Source organism: Parasteatoda tepidariorum, chromosome 10 (assembly GCF_982258835.1).
Source record: "Parasteatoda tepidariorum strain Cologne lab strain chromosome 10, Ptep-v5.0, whole genome shotgun sequence".
Classification (NCBI taxonomy): Eukaryota; Metazoa; Arthropoda; class Arachnida; order Araneae; family Theridiidae; genus Parasteatoda; species Parasteatoda tepidariorum.
The window spans coordinates 4,593,440-4,613,637 of NC_141764.1; the positions used below are offsets into that span (position 1 = coordinate 4,593,440).

The 20,198-nt window shown below is 29.4% G+C and overlaps 1 protein-coding gene and 1 long non-coding RNA gene across 2 annotated transcripts in view; both read right to left on the reverse strand.

Moving 5' to 3' along the window:
• LOC147802092 (uncharacterized) overlaps window positions 1-20,198 on the reverse strand; it is a 408,540-nt gene that overhangs the window by 208,201 nt on the left and 180,141 nt on the right. The window lies entirely within an intron of this gene.
• The window catches only part of LOC147802096 (uncharacterized), a 61,669-nt gene continuing 42,472 nt past the window's right edge, over window positions 1,002-20,198 (reverse strand). Inside the window, exons 7-12 of the mRNA XM_087153762.1 lie at window positions 17,962-19,340; window positions 14,814-14,853; window positions 13,545-13,634; window positions 11,059-11,146; window positions 9,737-9,849; window positions 1,002-5,805 (exon numbers count right to left, since the gene is read on the reverse strand). Coding sequence (XP_087009888.1) covers window positions 18,183-19,340 — 1,158 coding nt within the window. The 3' untranslated portion in view covers window positions 1,002-5,805; window positions 9,737-9,849; window positions 11,059-11,146; ... (1 more) ...; window positions 14,814-14,853; window positions 17,962-18,182. The remainder of the gene's footprint in view (window positions 5,806-9,736; window positions 9,850-11,058; window positions 11,147-13,544; window positions 13,635-14,813; window positions 14,854-17,961; window positions 19,341-20,198) is intronic.

The window sequence follows — 20,198 nt, forward strand, 5'->3', positions numbered from 1 at the left end:
ATTCTTTAGGGCTTCAAGAGAAAAAAATTTTTAAAAATTATATAACAGAATTCGCTATAAAAATTTAAAGTAGAGAACCTCAACAACTATTCGTAGGAAGTTAAACATGTTTTTTTGCTAAAAAAATATCCAAGACAGCAAATTTGATTTCTATAAATTGTTAAACAACCTTTGGAAATAATTCCCAGCCTGATTTAATTTACATGACACTTTTGACCGTCATAATTTTGATATTCTGAGTTAAATAAATGGGTTAATATTGATTTCATGCTTATATTATTTATTGATAGTTTTCTTCTTCATGAAATAAAGCATGTCTTTTTAAATCACTATATCTCGTAAGTTTACAAATTATAAAAAAATGATTAAGAACAGAAATTTTGGACAGCCGCATTTTATTTCTTTAGGATCTCGGTTTGTTAAACTTCTGAGTTTATGCTTTTGCAGATGATTTAAAAATGTTGGAGATTGTTAAATTTTTAGATACATTTTAATTTGCAATAAGACTTGTATTATGTATATATTTGGTCAATTTTTTAGATCTTAACTTTGAAAACTGCTCTAACGTTAATTATGCACACTTGATCTTTAATATACCCATAAAAAAAACTATAGTTCTTGAAATTGATTAAACATCAGATATCATTCATGGTTTTTATCTAATTTAGATTTTTTCCAAGCATGTAAATAATTAAATTTCACAAGTTTAAAGTTAACTTCGTTTTCTGAAATATGAAACTTCTAAAGTTCCCATGATAATAAAAAGCGTTGTAATAAAAGAGAGCAAAATATTTTTCTGCTTTTTCTTTATTATATAAAAAAAAACAGGGAATTATCCTTAAATATATTATGTTCCAACATAATGCTTTTCGAAATTAAAAACAGATTATGTTTCAGCTTTTATCAATTATTATTCTACAAAAATTTAAACAATGATTTTTTCACAATATTTTCCTTACAAATCTTAATGTTTTTAAAACTGTCAAAACTGATTATATAGATTTTCTTTTTTTGTACACCCATTTATCATAAATATTTACTTCAATATGAAAGATTAAAGGGAGCTTAAAAAAAGGTGATGTTAAAATTAAGAAAGCTATAATTAATAGAGCTAGTTTATCTGTTGTAAATGATTAAGCTGGAATTGATATACAGGCATCAGGAATCAGAGACACTGTTAAAGCTAAATTTCTTCTTTGTTGCTATTCTAATGTTTATGGTTGTTAAATTGAGTAAAAAAGCCTCAGGAAAAAATAAAACGGTGTCTGATCTCATGGAAGGTACCGATAATTGCAATCACTAGCTCTTGTTCTTCGGAGACCTCAGAAAGATTTAAATCCAAAAGGGGAAACTTGTTCTAATTTCCTTAACAATATTTTGAACAAATACTGTTCCCTGCTCTTTGTTTTGAATTCAATGCAGATGAATCTGTCCAGAAAAATTGTTTTGCATTTGTAAGAGTCAAAGTCTTTTTAACAAAGAGAGCTAATATAACTCCAATATCAAGTCGCCAGTTTCGATCTTGGAATATACATTCTCTTTAAAGGAGCAATTCTGGAACACCAATTAACTTCTCTTTCACTCACAACTGATGCATAAGCAAAACCAGAGTCGTCAGAAAATGTTATTGTGGAATCACCATCAATCGATATAAATCTCGGAACTTTCACTCATGTCAGCAAAGAAAAGTTTTTTAACAAGGTAATAATTTGGATTGGTAATAATAGCGATCCCACAATATACCTCATACCTGGGGCTGGTTTAAACAAAATATTTGACCTGTATTTGATAGACTTCCACTCTCTCAATTCGAATTTGGAATTGATCATCAATTCTGTAAACACTTTAACAAAACGTAGATAATGTGTCTTCATTACAAACTGAAATTTGAAGAAAAAAAATTACTTCTTTATAGCAGCAATCAAGTCTATTTACTTTTCTATGAACTTCAGGTATTACTTCAATGGTTTTATTTCTGAACAACCATTTAAAGAAGGGCTATCTTTTAACTCACATGAAGTATCGAAGACTAGTTGAATTTGCTGTGGAAATTTTTTTAACACTCCGTAGTGGGGAAAATAATATAAGAGACTTGAAAGTTTTTCTGAATGTACTTTTTCTATAATGTCATCCTCAAGCTATTCAAAGTGATTATCAAGATTAGAATCCGAAATAGAGTTTGATGCAAGTTTATCTAATCTTTTCTTTAGCAGTAATTCTATTATCAGGAAATTTTTCAACCTCTTCTCATGGTAACTCAACTTTGACGACGACGATCTAGTTACTGGTGAGGTAGCTGCCTGCGTCAGCGTGCAATAAACCTCTGGATCTGCACTTTGCCCTAAGGCAACTGTCACTAATGGCATGGGTAATTCGAGGAAATTAAGGCAGTTGGCGGCTGGAGTAGCATGCTGTGTGGTACAGCTCAAACCATGATTTTAATTAAAGATATAATGTTAGATAAAATATATAAGAAACTTAATATATTAAACATTTAAGTTAATATAGGCATAATATATATACGTTTCAATTAACACAGTCGGTGGTTATCAAGATGAATAAACATATAATTGATTAACTAGAGGGAACAATTAGGTACATATCTAAGGGTGGAATGCTCCCGGGCTGAGAATCACCTTTGTTCCTTTCCTCTTCCCGGGAGTATCCATGTGAGTAATAAAAGGAGGGGGGGGGGCTTATATCTTCCTGACACTGTTCCATCCGAGAGCAGGAAATTTATGATTTCTATTATCTTGAATGAGCTCCTTATTCAGAAATAGATTGAAATCTGCTCGATTTTTTGGCACTGTAGAAGCAGCTCAGTTTGTTAATAAATTCACTTATTAAGTCGATATTAAGATCTAATTTTGTGTATTTATTTGGTATTGTGCCACGGGACTTCAGTGATTCTACGTAAAAGCTTATTTTGAATCGTCTCAAGCTTCTTCATCTGAGTATTAGTTAAACAATTCCAGGCCGGGCTGGCATATGTGCCTATTGCAACTTATATGTAAGTGTCTTTTTAGATTAAGACGAAGATTTGATTTAGCATTTAAGATTGGTCTAATGCTAGAAAACACTGCTTGGGCTTTGGTGACTATCTTGTTTACATGATCAATTCAATTCTATTTGTTATTTAATGTTAAGCCAAGATAATCGGAAGTATTTACTGTTGGAATGATATTTGAGAATAGACTGACTCTGTACGTGATCTTTTTTCTTTCTCCTTCCTTCTGAAACTAGTGACAATTCTACTGTCCTTCCTTGGTTTCGGAATAAGAATGATAGTAGCATTTTTCCAATTATCTTGAAAGATATATTTCAAACATTCACTATAAATATTTTGATTGTTATGCATTATGAGCTTATTAATAGTCTTGGTCAACTTAAGTGCCTTGGCTATTTTCCACATGGTTTGATATTCTGTGCAGAGTCCCGCAACTTTGTCATTCCAGTTGCTTTCTCTATACTGTTGGCAGTTTCTTCTGATATTTTTGGTGAGTTTATTTAGTTCCTGTTTATCATTTGAGTCACCTTTCCTCTACCACTTTTTCCTAATTTTTATAACCGATTTCCTCTCTGATATATTGAGGCAAGGCTATATAGTTTTAATTAATGATTTGATGGAAGACTATAACTTCAATGCTTTGAATTTGATAGTTATACTCATCTTGCAAAAGAATACTTGTGAAAAAATTCCTGTTCGTTTTCTTGCTAAGTATTGGTGCATCCTGAATAACTTCACCAAGGGTTTCAACGTGGTCACTCAACAACTCGGTGACTATCAGGCAGAAAAGTGGTGTCTTGCTATTCGTGATGAAAAAGTCCAATAGATCAGGCCTCTTATTTGGTACGTACGGAAAGTCTGCAGATGCTATGATAGTGAGATTCTTCTCTGCAATAATATTACAGAGCTCTTTTTCATTTTTATTATTCACTTTACATTCACAGGATGTATTTTTAGCATTAAAATCACCTCCAATAATGCTCTTTATGTTGGAAAGAAACAGTGAATTAATGGTATCTTTGCTTATAATGTTACCAGGTTTATTGTACATGGCAGTAAATTTGTAGTCAATTTTATCATTATTATTAAAAAGTATAGAAGTTTCTTCATAATTTTGTCCATTGTTACTCCTATACAGTACTGTACTTAAACTCCTTTTAGCAAATATGGCTTTACCTCCACCTCTACACACAGTTCTATAAGTCCTTTATGTGTGATAATTTGCTATAGTCAGTCTGTTTGAAGCATTAGTATCTGTTTCTGTTACTAATGCTATATTAATTTTATTCCCTATGATGAATTTACTGAACTCAGTAAATTTATTATTTATTCCTGCTGCATTCCATAGCATAATTCTTAATGTCTTTTTATTCATGATTTTTCTTATTTAATCCCTCTTGTTCGATTCTTCCAACTTCTCTTCTGAGCAGGGGATTTGCATTTGGACCGTTGAGGACACTATGTCATTTAATGTGCTAAAGACATCAACAGTTTTTTGCACGTCGGAATTCACTTGTTTTTTAACAGCGTCGGCGTAGCTTTTATTTTCAAAAACCCTTTCCTGGGGTTTGTTTCTTCTAGACCTCTGTCTTGGTCCCATCGGAAATTCAGGATATCCTCTATAATTGGCCGGGTGTTCTGAACCGCAGTTGCAACACAGAGGTTTCTCATCCTGCGTCTTAGTGAAATTGGCGGTCAGGTGGTCTTCACATTTTACTCACCTCGGCGGGCACATCGCAGCCGAATGGTAAAAACCCTGACACCGGTGACATTGTGCCGGTTCAGGTCGAGTCTTATAGGCTTCTAATCTGACTTGTAATCCGTCTACATGCGTTACGCCGTAAATTTTCTTGAAATTATCCGCTCTACATAGTGATACGAGAAATAGATTCAACTTCTTAATCTCTCCTCTGAACTTTCTCTTTTGTTTAACCTCTTCTACCGTAAATCCTTCTATGGCCAGGTTATTTAGTTAATTTTATTTTCCATTATAAATTGGAATATCTTTAAAAACTGGCTTCATGTGCCTCTCATTGGTATGAATAGTGGTCGTGATTGTATCTTTGACTGATGATCCTCTGGGTGTTATCTGATTTAGGTTTTATAGCAAGTCTTCTAGTTTGATTAGTTTTTTCCATCTCAGGGGAAGAGTAGTGAGGAATGAGTAGTTCTTTAATTCTATCACTGCTTTCCTTGATTTTTTCGCTGGTTAGATCATCTTTACTTCCTGCCCATCCTAATGATTTTCTAAGTATGTTAGTCACTGATTTTAATTTGTGAATGTTTTCATTGAGAAGTTTTCCAAAATCTTTCTAAATTCTTCTATAACTAATCCATCTAACACGCTTGGTACGTTTCCACATATAATTTAATCCATCACAGATTTGCGCTACAAAATTTTTTATCTGAATTCCATGCAATAATGTGAAAACATTAGTGATCTGAGTTGGTTTCTGAGAAGTTAGTTAATATTATAATGAAGTGATCGGAGTCCTGTTTTACATAATAAATATAATAGCGAATCTGTTTCCCTCAGCCTGATAAACCTTACTAAGAGTGGGGGAAAGCCCTGCATCAGAAAATTCTTAAAGCAAGAAAATCTCTTACATATTATACATATTTATATTTATACAATTATATACCATGAATCATAATATTTCTTAAATTATAGACAGTTGTGAATAAACTTTAAACTACATATCTGATTGAAGTCCCATTAGAACAGCAAAAGTTTAACATCAGAGTAGAAGAATTGGCAGACATCAGGCAGTAAAAAGTCACATCCTATCTTAGCTTTGCTAAGGAAAGAATTTTATTAATTAGAATTAGAATAAGGAAATAATGCTAAGAAGCAAATTATAATGCACAAAATTGAATAAAATAGAGAGAAAAGAAATTAAATTCTGGTGCCATAAAACGAGTTTAAAATATGCTAAAAAAAATGTACCAGAACATGTAATTTTAACAACATTTCAGAAAATCTGATCAATATATTCTCATAGAATATGCTTCGTCAATTTGTATTCTTTTATTGTATCAAAACTTTCTTTTATTGTATAATATATATTTAAATATTCTTTTATTGAATCAAAACTTTAACAAACACAGAAAAATTATTTAAAAAACTCTCTCAAAAAATACTTTTCCCTATCCCAAAAAAATTAACTATCAACTTATCCCTTATCCACAAAAATTAACTATAACTCTAATTATTAACTAAAACAAACCTTCACAGCAAAAAGTTTACAATATTTTTCGGTGGTTTAGCGATTGGGTGAAATAGAAAGAGTCTACACTTTTTCCCTATCTAGTAGCGTAATAATATCAGTTCTTCTATGCAAAGAAAACTGCAGATTACAATACGATGTTTCACGGGCAGAAGCGTCAATGGGTTAAGGAAATAAATATAAATTCTGAGCTCTAATAAGAGGTTAATGTTATGCAGTAATTCTGATGTGTTTGAAGCAAAACTTAGTTTTAGTTCTTTCTTAAAAAAAAGCGATGTGGCTTACATTTAGATAAAACTTTGTCCTTGTTGCAAGCAGTGCACCGTCCATAAGTTAGAGTTAATATTTACTCAGAATATAGAGACTAAGTTTATTTTGCAAACTAACATTTAGAATACATTCTACACTGCAAACCAAATGGTCTCAAAATACACAGGGAAAAGTAACTCTCAAATAAGGGCGGTAAAGAGTGCTCTCTTGTGTAGAAAACACCAACCATTTTAGCATGAATTAAGATTAAAAATAAAAATCTTTATAATATTATTTGGAAAAGCAGCATTATCTGTCTTATTTTTATCTGACACTTGAGAATTTTGAAAAAAAAAATTCGAATGATGAAATTGATGATCACTTGAACTAGAAAATCGCAATCGGGAGGAATGCGTTTTAGGGAAGTGTGGGAATAATGTGCATAAATCATACACTGACTAGGACAAAAACCTGAGAAAATATTTCGACAGCCTGAGAATTAGCAGGTTCACTAATGTGCATATTACTCAAATGTTTGTCAAATACAGATTCTGAAAAGGAAACAATCCTCTGCCATCGACATTTAAATACATTAAAAGAAAAGCACCCTTTATCTAATATAAATTTCCATTTTTATTCTATGATGGCAGAAGTGTTTAATAATATATCATTTTTTTAAACACTTCTGTATCCACTAACTTTAGCAGTAAACTCACAAATATTTTTATCAAAACAGTTGGCCTCAGTGTAAGGTTTTATATGTAAAATATCTTTGAAAAATCTGAAGAATCTTGACCATGATACAAATCATGAATGTCTTCATTTAAGGATATTATTTTTTAAAAAAAATTTATTAAAAAAAAAGTAGGAAAAAAGAGCAGAAAATTAGTGGAAGTTAGGTATACAAGTAAGAAATAAAACAAACAAAAAACAACTTAGCAAATTAACTTTTAAAACTGTTGTATGAATAGTTAATAATGATTATGCATAGCTAAATTATGTCAAAATTACTCTTTTAAACTAATCATTTTAAAATAGCATAGCTGCCAACCTTAGGAATCAAAAATGAGGAACACTATACGCGACAAAATTATATGCACTAATTATGAGAGTAAGATAAAAATTTAACTATTAAATCATAACATTAATAGACATATATTTAAATATGTAAATTAGTAAAACAAAACTATAAACACTATCTTTTGTGGGAAACTTAATAATATTAATATTTTATAATTAGGAATACCGGTATAATATATTAAAAACAAACATTACCTATTAATATATAATTATTTATCTCCAAATTATAAAACACTGGTAAATAATAATCTACATCATAAACAAATATTTCTGATGTAAGTGTTTAAATACTACAAAAAAAATTTCCAAAAATAATAATTTAGTGAAATAATCAGCAACAGGATTGGAGGAACTATTGGAATAATATTTTCGATAAAAAAGCTACTAAAAATTACTTTAGCACAATAATCACAGGATGCGTGCTTGTGGCGATCAGAAAAAAGGATTGTTTTAAAATCACAAATTTTATGAAAATTCAGATTTTTTATTAAAATATCAGATTTTCAGATTGGATTTAAAAATTAGGAACAAATCCGAAAAATTCTGAATAGTTGGTAGCTATGAAATAGGGTTTTAAGTCTCAAAACACACTTTCCACCCTAAATTTTTTTTTCAAAGCAAATAAAAAATTCCTGAAAAGTAAAAAACTAATAGGAGTAAACTTATTTATTGTACAAATTAGAGAGGGAAAAAAAATCACTCTCGGTGTTTTGGAATCTTATTCACGCATGTTTTTCAAGAGTCCTCTTACTGTATCCAAAAGATGATTAGTTTTCATTTTAAATTACAAAAGAAGGTTTTAAGAACCCTTCTTTAAAATTTCAAGAGTATCTGTTACATAACGGAAAATTTTTATGGCGTGGATACTTTAACCATCAATTTTAAACCATACGTGCCTATATTTCATAGTCATGCTGTGTTTTAGAAAATACATAGAATGGTACACCTAAGAGTCAAATCAATTGTAAAAGAAATAACATCTCGACTTATATGGACCGATATTAAAAAAGATCTACTGGAATGGACAAAGTCATGTATAAATTGCCAAAAAACCTAAATTAAAAAGACACTAAATTTGAATTTGCTGAATTTTAACAACCAGATGAGAGATTTCATTTTAGTGCATATAGATTTAATTGAACCATTTCCACCTTCAAATGGAAAAACATATTGCCTGACTTTTATTGATATACATCTTGGTTAGAAGCAATTCTAATTCAGGATATTAAAGCAGAAGCAGTAGCCAAGGCATTCTATAAGCAATGGCTAGCAAGATTTGGTGTGCCATATAAGGTAATAACTGATAGAGGAACCCAATTCTCTTCCAAAGTCTTCAAGAACCTAGGAATGTTATGCGGCACAAAAGTTATCACCAAATCTACAATGGTAAAGCAGAGACAACATACAATCCTAAAATGCTCAATTAAAGATGTCAATAAAATGGAGGGAAACTCTCCCAACTGTTCTTCTTAGTTTGAGATCTGCTCTAAGAAAAGATTCAAACTGTTCAATATCACAGATGGTATATGGCAAAACAATAAAAGTTCTAGGAGAATTTTTCGAACCCTCCAAATATTCCTTCTCAACAGAATCGTTTGCAAAAGCTCTACAAAATCATATGAAATTCTTAAATCCAGTTAAAGCAAGACAAAATATAAATCAAAATATTTTCATAAACAAGTATCTTCAATTCTGTTCACAAGTATTCATCAGAATAAATAGAGTAAAAAAAAAACTTTGAACCTGCCTACCAAGGACCATATCTTGTGTTAAGAAGAAATGAAAAATATTTCATAATCAAAACTAAAGGAAAAGATGACAGTGTTTCAATTGATAGACTTAAACCTGTTTATATATTAAACGAAGAAAACTCTCCAATAGATAAGAACAGTGAACAATCTTCTATAGATGATTCAAAATTAAAACAAAATATTGAGCCTACGAAAAACCCCAAAGTATCTCGTTCTTGCAGACTTATAAAATTACCTACCAGGTTTAATTTGTATGCAAAAATTAAAAATGTATTGTAATATTGTTACTTGGTCGGAGAGTAATGTAGGGTAGACATAAGTATGTAGACAATATATAAGTTATTATAATACTCTGTATTCCATTGGCATTAAAAAAATGTCCTTTGCAGAATAATTTTGTACTAATGTTAGTAAAGACTTACTTTTCCACTCTTCAATAGCTGTTACATCCACACTTGCAGATTCACCACATTCAGCACGATACGCCTTCATATAAGAGACTGACTCTTAAAGATGAATTTTTGAGTTTTCTAATCTGTCAGAGGGAAAATAAATTTTCGGTTCACATTATTTTCTAAGAGTTATGAAATTACAGTTTATATATATGTAAAACAGATGCATGGAATACAAAATTATATAATTTATAAAGCGAAATCAATGCTGTCAAATCAAAAAAGAAAATGTGCTGAATAGCTATTACACATGTTCATGAACACTCAATTCAAATGCATCTAATATTCAGCGTACGAAAAAACATGTTAAAGCACTCGTAAAAAGTGCAAACATAGATTTAAAATTAAACTATTTAAAGGTTTACCTATATTAGTTTAGTCATTCTTTCCTAATATTTTCCTCCATTATGGTGTTTCTTATTTAACTATTATTATAACTTTAACTAGAAATGGTACTTTACTATTAAATAATCCTACGACAGAATTATGACCTTATCTTATGACTTTAAGGGAATTTTACAATCAACATATTTAAATCAATATCTCATCTTATCAATTATTAAACAGTAAATAATGCTTATTAAACTTTTATTAAAATTATTGTGCAAAAATATGACCAGTCAGCATTTGCAATTAATAAAAATTAAATTGTAAAACATTATCAGGAATGAACTTCTTGCATTATTAGTAAATAATCTCATGGACGAAAAACATTTAGTAAGTTTTAATAGCGGCCAAACATTAAATAAAGAAAAAAGAAAAATTTGCAGATGCTGCAATCAAAAAACTATTAAATTTAAATTTTCTCCCGAGAGAATTAGGAACTAAATTTGTTTTGCAATACATAAAAATGAAAACAATGAATAAATATAATAAAACATTTTAAAACCTTTCAATTAAATATTTTTTTATTTAAAAGTAACAATCCGTTTATCGTTGAGTAATAAAAAAAGATTGTAGCAACTTTGGGGAGGGGTTAATGTGTAAAAGGTAGAACTTCGCAATAAACACTTAAAAAAAAAACAATAAAAAAAGGTGTTTGTTTAGCGAAAACTAATAATGAAAGTAAACAAAAACCTCTTTGCCTACATTTCTGTATGACCTTTGCTGAATCGAGTATTTTTTTTCTATAATTGGACGTGCCATTTGTCATAAGTCAGGCCTAAATTAGCCAGATTTGTTTACTTCTGCTATCAATTCTAGTTGAATAGAGTATAATCATAAAACTAATTGTATGCAAATTTTGCTACGAAATATTTATAAACAAAAGAATAAAAACAAAAATAAATTACCTTATAATAATTTCAAATTTTCATCCATTAAGTATTCCACTTAAATGTTGGAATCTTCAAAACCTCGAAAGCTTCAATCACATTTCCCCTAGTTTAGAATTACATAAAATATAAGATACGGAAATAAAATTCATGGATTTTCTACAGTAAAATTTAAAAAGCTTCAGACTTTAAAAATTGAAATAGGGTATAATAATAATAAAGCTAAAATTTAAATGCATGCATTATGAATTTATGCATGCAAGCAGAAATGTTTATCATAACAAAACAAACAAAAAATTTCTCATCATAAAGCAGTTTATTATTTAAAACTTAAATGTTCCCTAATATAAAATAAAACTTTCTATTAAGTAGATGCATTATGACATTTATTAAAAGCTCTAGATATGAATTAACTGTTCAAAAATTATAATCTTATATTTCAATTTATTGTAATTTTTAAATTTATTTTAAATTAATGAAGTGCATGTTTAACAGAAAATAAAAACTACAAAAGTATTTAGAATTATTTTTAAAATTAGCATTATGATAAAAAATAGTACCATTTTATCAGTGTTGATAAGTTATTCGACAAAACAGTTTTAATGTCAAATAATATTTTAAAACAAAATTGAAATAAATTTGAGAGTGATCCTGCTATGAATTTTCCGAATTCTCTATGAATCCAAGACTGAGTTTAACTGAAAATTTTCCCTATTTTAATTGACACCCTAAATGAAACCCAAAAAAAAGCTGTATATTTAAAAATATTAAAATTCTAATTAAATTGAATAAAAATAAAGAAAACTATAGTGCATGTTCTACATATTAATCTTGATTATTAACCTTTATTATTTATTCTTTTAGCTTACAATTAAATATTTTTATGAAACATTCCTTGTTAGTTTTTTTTCAGTTTTGTCATTATATAGTTTTCTCAATTTAAAACTCTATAACCCTCTATTCAAGGTCTCACTTCACTTTGTTTTAAATATCTCTGGAAGACTAAAGAATTGTTCAAATTAACTAGTAGTAATGAAAATTAAGGACTTTTAAAGACCTTGAACCCAAAATTATGTACTTTTAAGAGATCTTATTTTCCAAAATAAAAACTAAGCAGATTTTAGAAACTTTCAAGCACAGTGGTAATACTAAATACATGATTTATTATTTCTAAAAAGAAATAAAATTTCGCAACCTCATTAAATCATTATTAGTATTAACTTATTTAGAACAACAAAATTAAGTTCTCTGCAAATTTAACTATTTTTTTCTTACAACGTAAAATCAATACATGTGATATGTGATTGTATACATGTGATATTCAACATGTCAAAAACATGTTTAAAGATAATTCTTTTCTGCAATAGTCCACATTTGTAGCTTACTTTAGTGGCATGAAATATTCCATTGTAATTGCACTGATCAAATAAAATGATAAACATATACAAGAGGATAAATAGGGAAAATTATAGTAAGAAGTTTTTATCTATACCACGTCGAAGGAAATAGAATTGAGTTTCTTAGTAGTGAATTGGTGAAAAAAGTTACTGATTTTTCGCACTTGATTACAAAATAACAGTCTTTCTCCATTTGGGTGACATTAGTCACTGTAGTAGATTTTCTACCAAGTAGTTATTTTAGTTGCCAATGACAGCCCTGTGTTTAGAACAGAAAATTTTGACAGTTTGCAGAACAGTTTTAGTAATGGGGCATGGAACAACTACTGATAGTTTAAGATTAATAATTCAATACATACAAAAAATTTTAACAGAACTGTTGCATTAAAAAATAACCAGCAGTATTAATTCATATAACCTCATACCAAAATTTATCTAAATTTGTAATAGAGTTTAAGATCATTAATCAAATAATTTAAAAGTAGGATTCCAATAACCCTTAAACTAAAACTAAGTGAATTTGTCGCTTTGCAGTTTTATAAAGAATTCGTAGATGAACCCTCAACTCACCTTTTCCAGGATATGATTGGCAGAATCCATCATTTTTTAAATGATATGATAGAGATAAATCTAAAATTATAAAATTTTCCCCTACCAAATTTGTTACAGCATTTGCTTAAAATGATAAATAAGTGTATGACCCCTAAATTAATTATAAACATTTGATAGTGTAAAAAAGCAACAAGTTTTTCCCCATAATTTTGGAAACAATGAATCCTGCGGGTAAGTCTATGTCTAAACCAATCATATAGTTAGTGGACAGATGCCAAGTTTTAACTATCGAACTTTTTCTTGCATTATTAATTAAAATAAAAATATGGGATTTCAAATCTAAATCTGTTGATTCTTCAAATAAAGCATTTCAAAATCTATTCGTATTAGTAGAAAATATGATGTTCAGCAGACACACAGTATATCGGGGCAAAAAGTTAAAAATCAGAACAATTACAAACCCTGCAATTTTTAAGTTTTTTTTCTTTTTTTAAATTAATTTCTTGTATTTTTACAGGACTATACACCTTCATTCTATGAATGAAAATAATTTACCTGCAGCTGCTTTTCTTTGATCAGCTAGGACAAAAATTTATTCACAGGCTCTCCATAAAAGGTACCAATAAGAATAATTTGTTTTAAGACCTAAAAAATAAATGTTTCAGATCCGGATAAATGTCATCTTCCGGAGACTGACTTTTTAGATCTTTTTTTTGAACAGGAAAATTATCGTTATGAGAAATATTGATTGAGAATGCTTAGAAATATGTCAAATACTTTAAAGCATATGATTTACAACATCTATTATTGGAGAATTGGAAAAGAAAAAAATCTATTTTAAAATGTATTAATTTCAAAAATTTAAATCTAAGCTCGAAAATATACAAAATAAATATCTCCAACTCGAAACTAAATATTTCATTGTTAAATTTCAGTATTAAATTAATATATTTCAGTATTATATTAATAATACTGAATAATATTCAGCATTACTATATTCATCAGTATTATTATATTCAGTATTATATATGATTATATTCTGTATTATATTAATATATTTAAATTCATTATATTTGACAAAAATACGTTTTATTTTAACACTGCAAATATATATCTGAATTTCAAAGTACCTATAACGGGTATTAAAAGACAAATGTTATTCTACATAATTAATATGTTTAAAAATAAATTCATATTTTTTTCTCGGTTTGGGAATACTTACATACATAAATATATTTAAAGAAATGGTTTAGTTATCCTACAGTCAAGATAAGGTAGATAGAAGAACAATTTATTCTGCTATTTCAAAAAATTAAGAAAGAAAACAATCCTGATATTAATTTTGTAAATTGTTTATTTTACGCCTATTTTCCAGTAATTAATAGCAATACATATTACACAGTAGTATAGTTTCAAATGAATTTTTATGATTCAGTTTTATAAATATTTCAATTATACTTAAATTCTTACACTTTAATTAAAAACTGAATATTAAGTTCTTAAAGTATGCTCTGAAAAAATCTCATCTCAAAAAAATCTCATTTAAATCAAATAAATTGAATTAAAATAAAAACCCTGAGAAATAAAATAACAGAGATTTTACTATCGACATTTTTTGGGCTACGAGTAAAGTTTTGTTACATCATGCATAATCACGTAAGTCAAAATTGGAAATAATATAAGCACTTAAATTTAGTGAAGTAAAAAATACATATATAAATCTTCATCTGAATAAATTTTTTTTAAAACCTGTAATTATAATACTATTCATACACTCATGAAGAATAAAGATTTAAGAAAAAAAGAAAAAATAATTCAAACTACCTGTTGAGTTAGTTAGAAGCAGCAAGAGGTAACAGGAGATCTAAAAAATACAAGGGAATGTGAATAAAAAAATGAATTTTGATCTAATAAATATATGAAAACAATAAATAAACTAATTGAAAATAATAAAAATTAAAAAAAAATACTTTTACTTAATTATTCATTAGAAAAATGTAGACTTGATTAATACCAGGTCTCTTAGTAAGGCTAAGAAAAAAAATCAAAATATTAAAAAAAGAAGAAATTTTTGGACAAACACCAGTTTCCATATTACCAACCTGCAATGCTCATAAAGAGATAATTTTTTTCTCTTCCCTCAGCAGAGAGAAGACAATTTTTATAACCAACAAGGAGGAATTTGTGTGTCTATGATAGTGATGAAAGCGAACGATATTATTTTTCTTCACTTTTTTTTCTTGTTCTTTTATCCTTTTAAATTTCTTCTTGATATTTCGCAAATAACAAAATGAGAAACTCTACGAAAACCAGTTTTAACATCTCAGTTCGTTATCGAACGGCAACGTTTGAACAGTTAGGGCTTCAAAAGCTTGAAAGAAAATTATTGTTTACATGCGTGTTTCGTGTATCTTCGTCCACTGGCACAGATTTCTAATGCTCAAGGTTTCGCAAATTTGAAACCTGTTAAAGGATTTTATCATCCTTTTTAAATAATTTAAAACCTCACTTAGTATAAAACACTTATTACACAAATGCATATATGTAAAGTGTCACTCGATAAAATACTGATATGTGAGGTGTCGTGCTTAATGCTCCGTCTACGCCGGAGTAACTCTTCTGATGAGTTTTTGTTTTGCCGTTTCTACCTAAGTGATTATTATATGAAGGGTGCTTTTGTCAGAAAATACATCTCTGAAAACGATAAATAAGAGGGGAAAGAAGACATGATTTACACTACTTATGCTTATCAAATTCATATCTTATCGCTAAAGATAGAAATATACTATTATGATTTTAAAAAATACTTTGTTTAGAATAGAAATTTTTAACATACTCTAGTATAATTTTAATTAATCAATTTTAATTAATATTAATTATAATTAAATTAATCAAGCACTAAACAACTCATAATAATTTGATATTATCGTTGAACATTTATGTTGCGTTACAAAAATATTCATTATTTATTCACCCATTCCCCCTAATAAATATTGAAATTTTCAATAGATTTACGTTTAAAACTTCCAAATAGTTATGGAGAAAAGTATCTGAAAACGATAATTATATATTTTTTTTAATGGAATGACTGAATTCCTCAAAAACTGTGAAAAGCAATTTTACCATGCATATAGTTAGTAAATAGTGTCTAAGTTTATAATTGCATAATTTTGTAATTTTTGTAGCATATTGATTAAAAAGACAAAAATGTTGAGTAAAAAAATCCAAATCTTTTGATTCTCCCAAATCGATAATTACAAAATCCAAATTTTCATTTTCAGAAAATGGATCTCTCTGCTTTGAACACTCTAAAGTTAGGAACATCACGATAATACGTTAAATATAAGGACAAAACATTTTTATCAGTATTATTATTAACCCTGTGAAAGTAAACTAGAAAATTTATAACTCAAGTTTACGTATTAATCTTTTTTGCGGTTCAATTATGTAATTTGCTTTACAAATGCAATACTCTGACTAAATAGAAAATAATCATTTGTGAAAATTTTTAGGACTTTGCAGTTTTTAAAATAACTTATCATAGTACAGTAAAATTAGAGATTTTGGAAATATTAATACCCAATTTTTTCTAGACAGGCAAGAAAGACATCATTTTCAAACTGAATGGGAAGCGATTAATCCAGGAATGAACAGACTGATAGTTTAGTTGTAAGCGTTTTATCAGCAAAAAAAGAACATTTTTATTATTTTTTTTACACATCTCAGTTTGCTATAGAATCAAATGTATTGTTTCCTATGCATGTTTCACGTTAAAAAAAATCAATAGAAGGGGCCGTTCAAAAAGTACGTACATCCCGAAGGGGGGGGAGGGCATTTGCTATTTTGTACGGTTTTGTATGATGGGGAGGGGGGTGGTATTATACAAAGTACGTACAAAAGGTTGGGTGTTATTGTTTAAATAATTTAAATTAATAAATTATATATTAAATAAATATTTAATTCTTTTAAAACATAATTATTTTAATTTTTATGAAGAAGGGGGGGTAGACTAATAAAATGTACGTACTCTAAGGGGGGGGGAGTAAGACCTTGTGTACGGTTATGTACGAAGGGGGGGAGGGGGTTAAAATTTCTCCATTTTTGTGTACGTACTTTTTGAACGGCCCCAGAACACATAGTTCAAAAGTTGCGTAAGCTTTTTTGTATACAAAATAAGTCTTTCAACACTGTGTATGCACCTAACATTGCTATTAAAAAACAATTTGCATAGATAAGGTATATTTTCGGATGTAATTTTTCATGCTGAAATAAATTTTAAAAAAAAGAAAAGGATTTAATGATATAAATTGTTAAAAAGCTTAAATGGTTTTCTGTACAAAAAAGATGCCTGGTCCTGCACTTATTCACTCATCTTATATTGCTACATAACATGCATACAAGTAAGGTATTGCTCACTATGTATTTTTTCTCACATAAAAACCTATTTGAAACTTTTGAACTATTTGTCCCATTGTATCGCATATAATCCCTTTCAAATCATCATAAAAAAGGTCTCAAATAAGAATACAAGATGCAAAACACAAATGTATTTTCGTACATAAGCGTAGTTTTTAGGTATTATTTAAAATAATTTCGATTTTTTTCTAAAATAATTTTTTTTTGTAATACTTTTTCGAAAGACTCTTTCTGCTACTATTATTGGACAGTTTATGCTATATTTTAATAAAATTTGCTTAAAAAAAATTGAATGAGTAAGTTTTACAGAGTTCAGATAGATAAATAATATTATAATAATTTGTTTGGCAGTTCTTTTTAAAAATTTGAGTCTATGTAACTATACTTCGTTGGAGTAGAAACTTCTGCAATTAATGCTGGATATTTAAAGTTTAATAATTTCAATTAGTTAAAAGTGCAATAAATGTTCACACTTTTAACTGCAAATAATTGAAAGCTAACATCTGAATTTTATGAATAAAGGATGAATGAATTTCTATATTTCAAAATAACTTACCTAATTTGTTTGCCACTAAATTCTTTTTGCAATTATGGAAGATTTTCAAAATGTATCTTTCTACCCTTAATTAGGCAGTTTCTCTGCGCACAAGATAAGCAACTTGCTCTGCACTTTATTTCGGAGATGTTCAGGTGCATGAGGTAGAAACAGTTTAATCATATTCTCTATGGTGAAGGGAGGATTTTTGCGAAGAAGGACCTCTAAGGATAAGCTGGACTTTACATGAGCTGGACTTTACTGAGCTGGACTTTACTGAGCTGGACTTTACTGAGCTGGACTTTACTGAGCTGGACTTTACTGAGCTGGACTTTACTGAGCTGGACTTTACTGAGCTGGACTTTACTGAGCTGGACTTTACTGAGCTGGACTTTACTGAGCTGGACTTTACTGAGCTGGACTTTACTGAGCTGGACTTTACTGAGCTGGACTTTACTGAGCTGGACTTTACTGAGCTGGACTTTACTGAGCTGGACTTTACTGAGCTGGACTTTACTGAGCTGGACTTTACTGAGCTGGACTTTACTGAGCTGGACTTTACTGAGCTGGACTTTACTGAGCTGGACTTTATTGAGCTGGACTTCGAATTTTTTATTTATTTGGGATATTTGCCGAGAAATCTTGGTCTGCTTCGGAGTCTGGTGAGGGGGGGGTTGATTCACTCCTAAGAAGTTTCGGTTGCTATTGTTTAAGAGCTCCAATTCTGTTCCTCGTCTCCCTGGGTTACCAGGCCTCCTTCGTTGGGGCACAGCTTGAGGAACTGGTGGCACTGCAACTGGTTGTGGAGGAGTTTGTGGTGGTGGTGGAGGAGGAGTTTGGGGTGGTGGTGGAGGAGGAGTTTGGGGTGGTGGAGGAGGAGGAGTTTGGGGTGGTGGTGGAGGAGCAGTTTGTGGTGGTGGTGGAGGAGCAGTTTGTGGTGGTGGTGGAGGAGGAGTTTGTGGTTGTGGAGGTGTTTGTGGTTGTGGAGGTGTTTGTGGTTGTGGAGGTGTTTGTGGTTGTGGTTGTGGAGGTGTTTGTGGTTGTGGAGGTTCAGCTGCAAAAGAATTGTTCAGTGATTCTAGTATCGATCTCTGAATCTCCTCACTTCTTTCTCGAATGTCTGCGTCCAGCTGACTCCTGGCTTCATCAAAACTGACTCCTTGAGCAACCCTATCGACGAATCTCGAAGCCAATTCAACCATATGTTCATTTGCCAGCGATGTTGCCAGCATACTAGCTTGTGTCATGATTCGTCGTTTTTCTTCAATTCTCTTTTTCTTCTCCTCTTTATCTTTTTGTTGTTGGAACTCTTTCGCTCTTTTTCTCTCCTCCTGAGCATATTCTATCTGAGTCCTTCGTCTTCTTTCAGCTCTTTCTTTATTTTCTCGGTCTTTCCTCACCTAAAATGTATCCCAGAATTATGATTACATATAAGAAATCAAGCATATTTAGAAAATATCAAAAATAAACATCTTAAAACCATTCGTCGTCCTAAGAAAAGATTTTACATAATGAGTAATGGTTGGCTGGTAATTTTGATGGAAATAATTTGAAAATAAACCTTTATTTCGAAAATGATTTACTGCGGTTAAAACAAATTCTTTCTTTTGCTTCAAACTTACAATTTTAATTTTAAAGTTCTTTGAGTTTTCTTTTTTTAATTAAAATTTCTTTAGATTTTTACTTTAAAGCAGAAAATGATAGCCAATGGCTAAGAGAAATTCGGTCATCTAATTAAACATGAAACGTCTCTGATTTTCATTACTTTCCACTGAGTCATTTTTTTAATTATATTTCTTTAAAAATTTCTTTTTATTACTATTAATCACACTTTTTAAAGTTTTATTTACAACTTCAGACATTTCTCACCACACTTTCTTTTATAGTTATTTTTCTAATAAATAGGCACTTGTTTTAATTTTTATTCTGGAAATCAAAAGAAATTTAAAAACATTACTGCTGACAAATAAAAAATAATTTGTTCTTTCAAAAATAAGAAGGAATAAAAATTTATGATACAGCTTAGTACAGGTAGAATGCACTATTAAAGAAAAAAGAACAATATGTACGCTCATTCACAGGGTACACCTAATATCTGTGGAGCTGTTGAACGTTGTTTAATTACAATCAACAACTATTTTAACAATACAATTTTAAAAAGATTTATTTTTTTTAATTATTGTTTTCAGTTTGTTAATTTATTATTTTTTTAAGTTGTATGTTCATAATATTTTGTTAAACTTTACTTTTGAATTTTT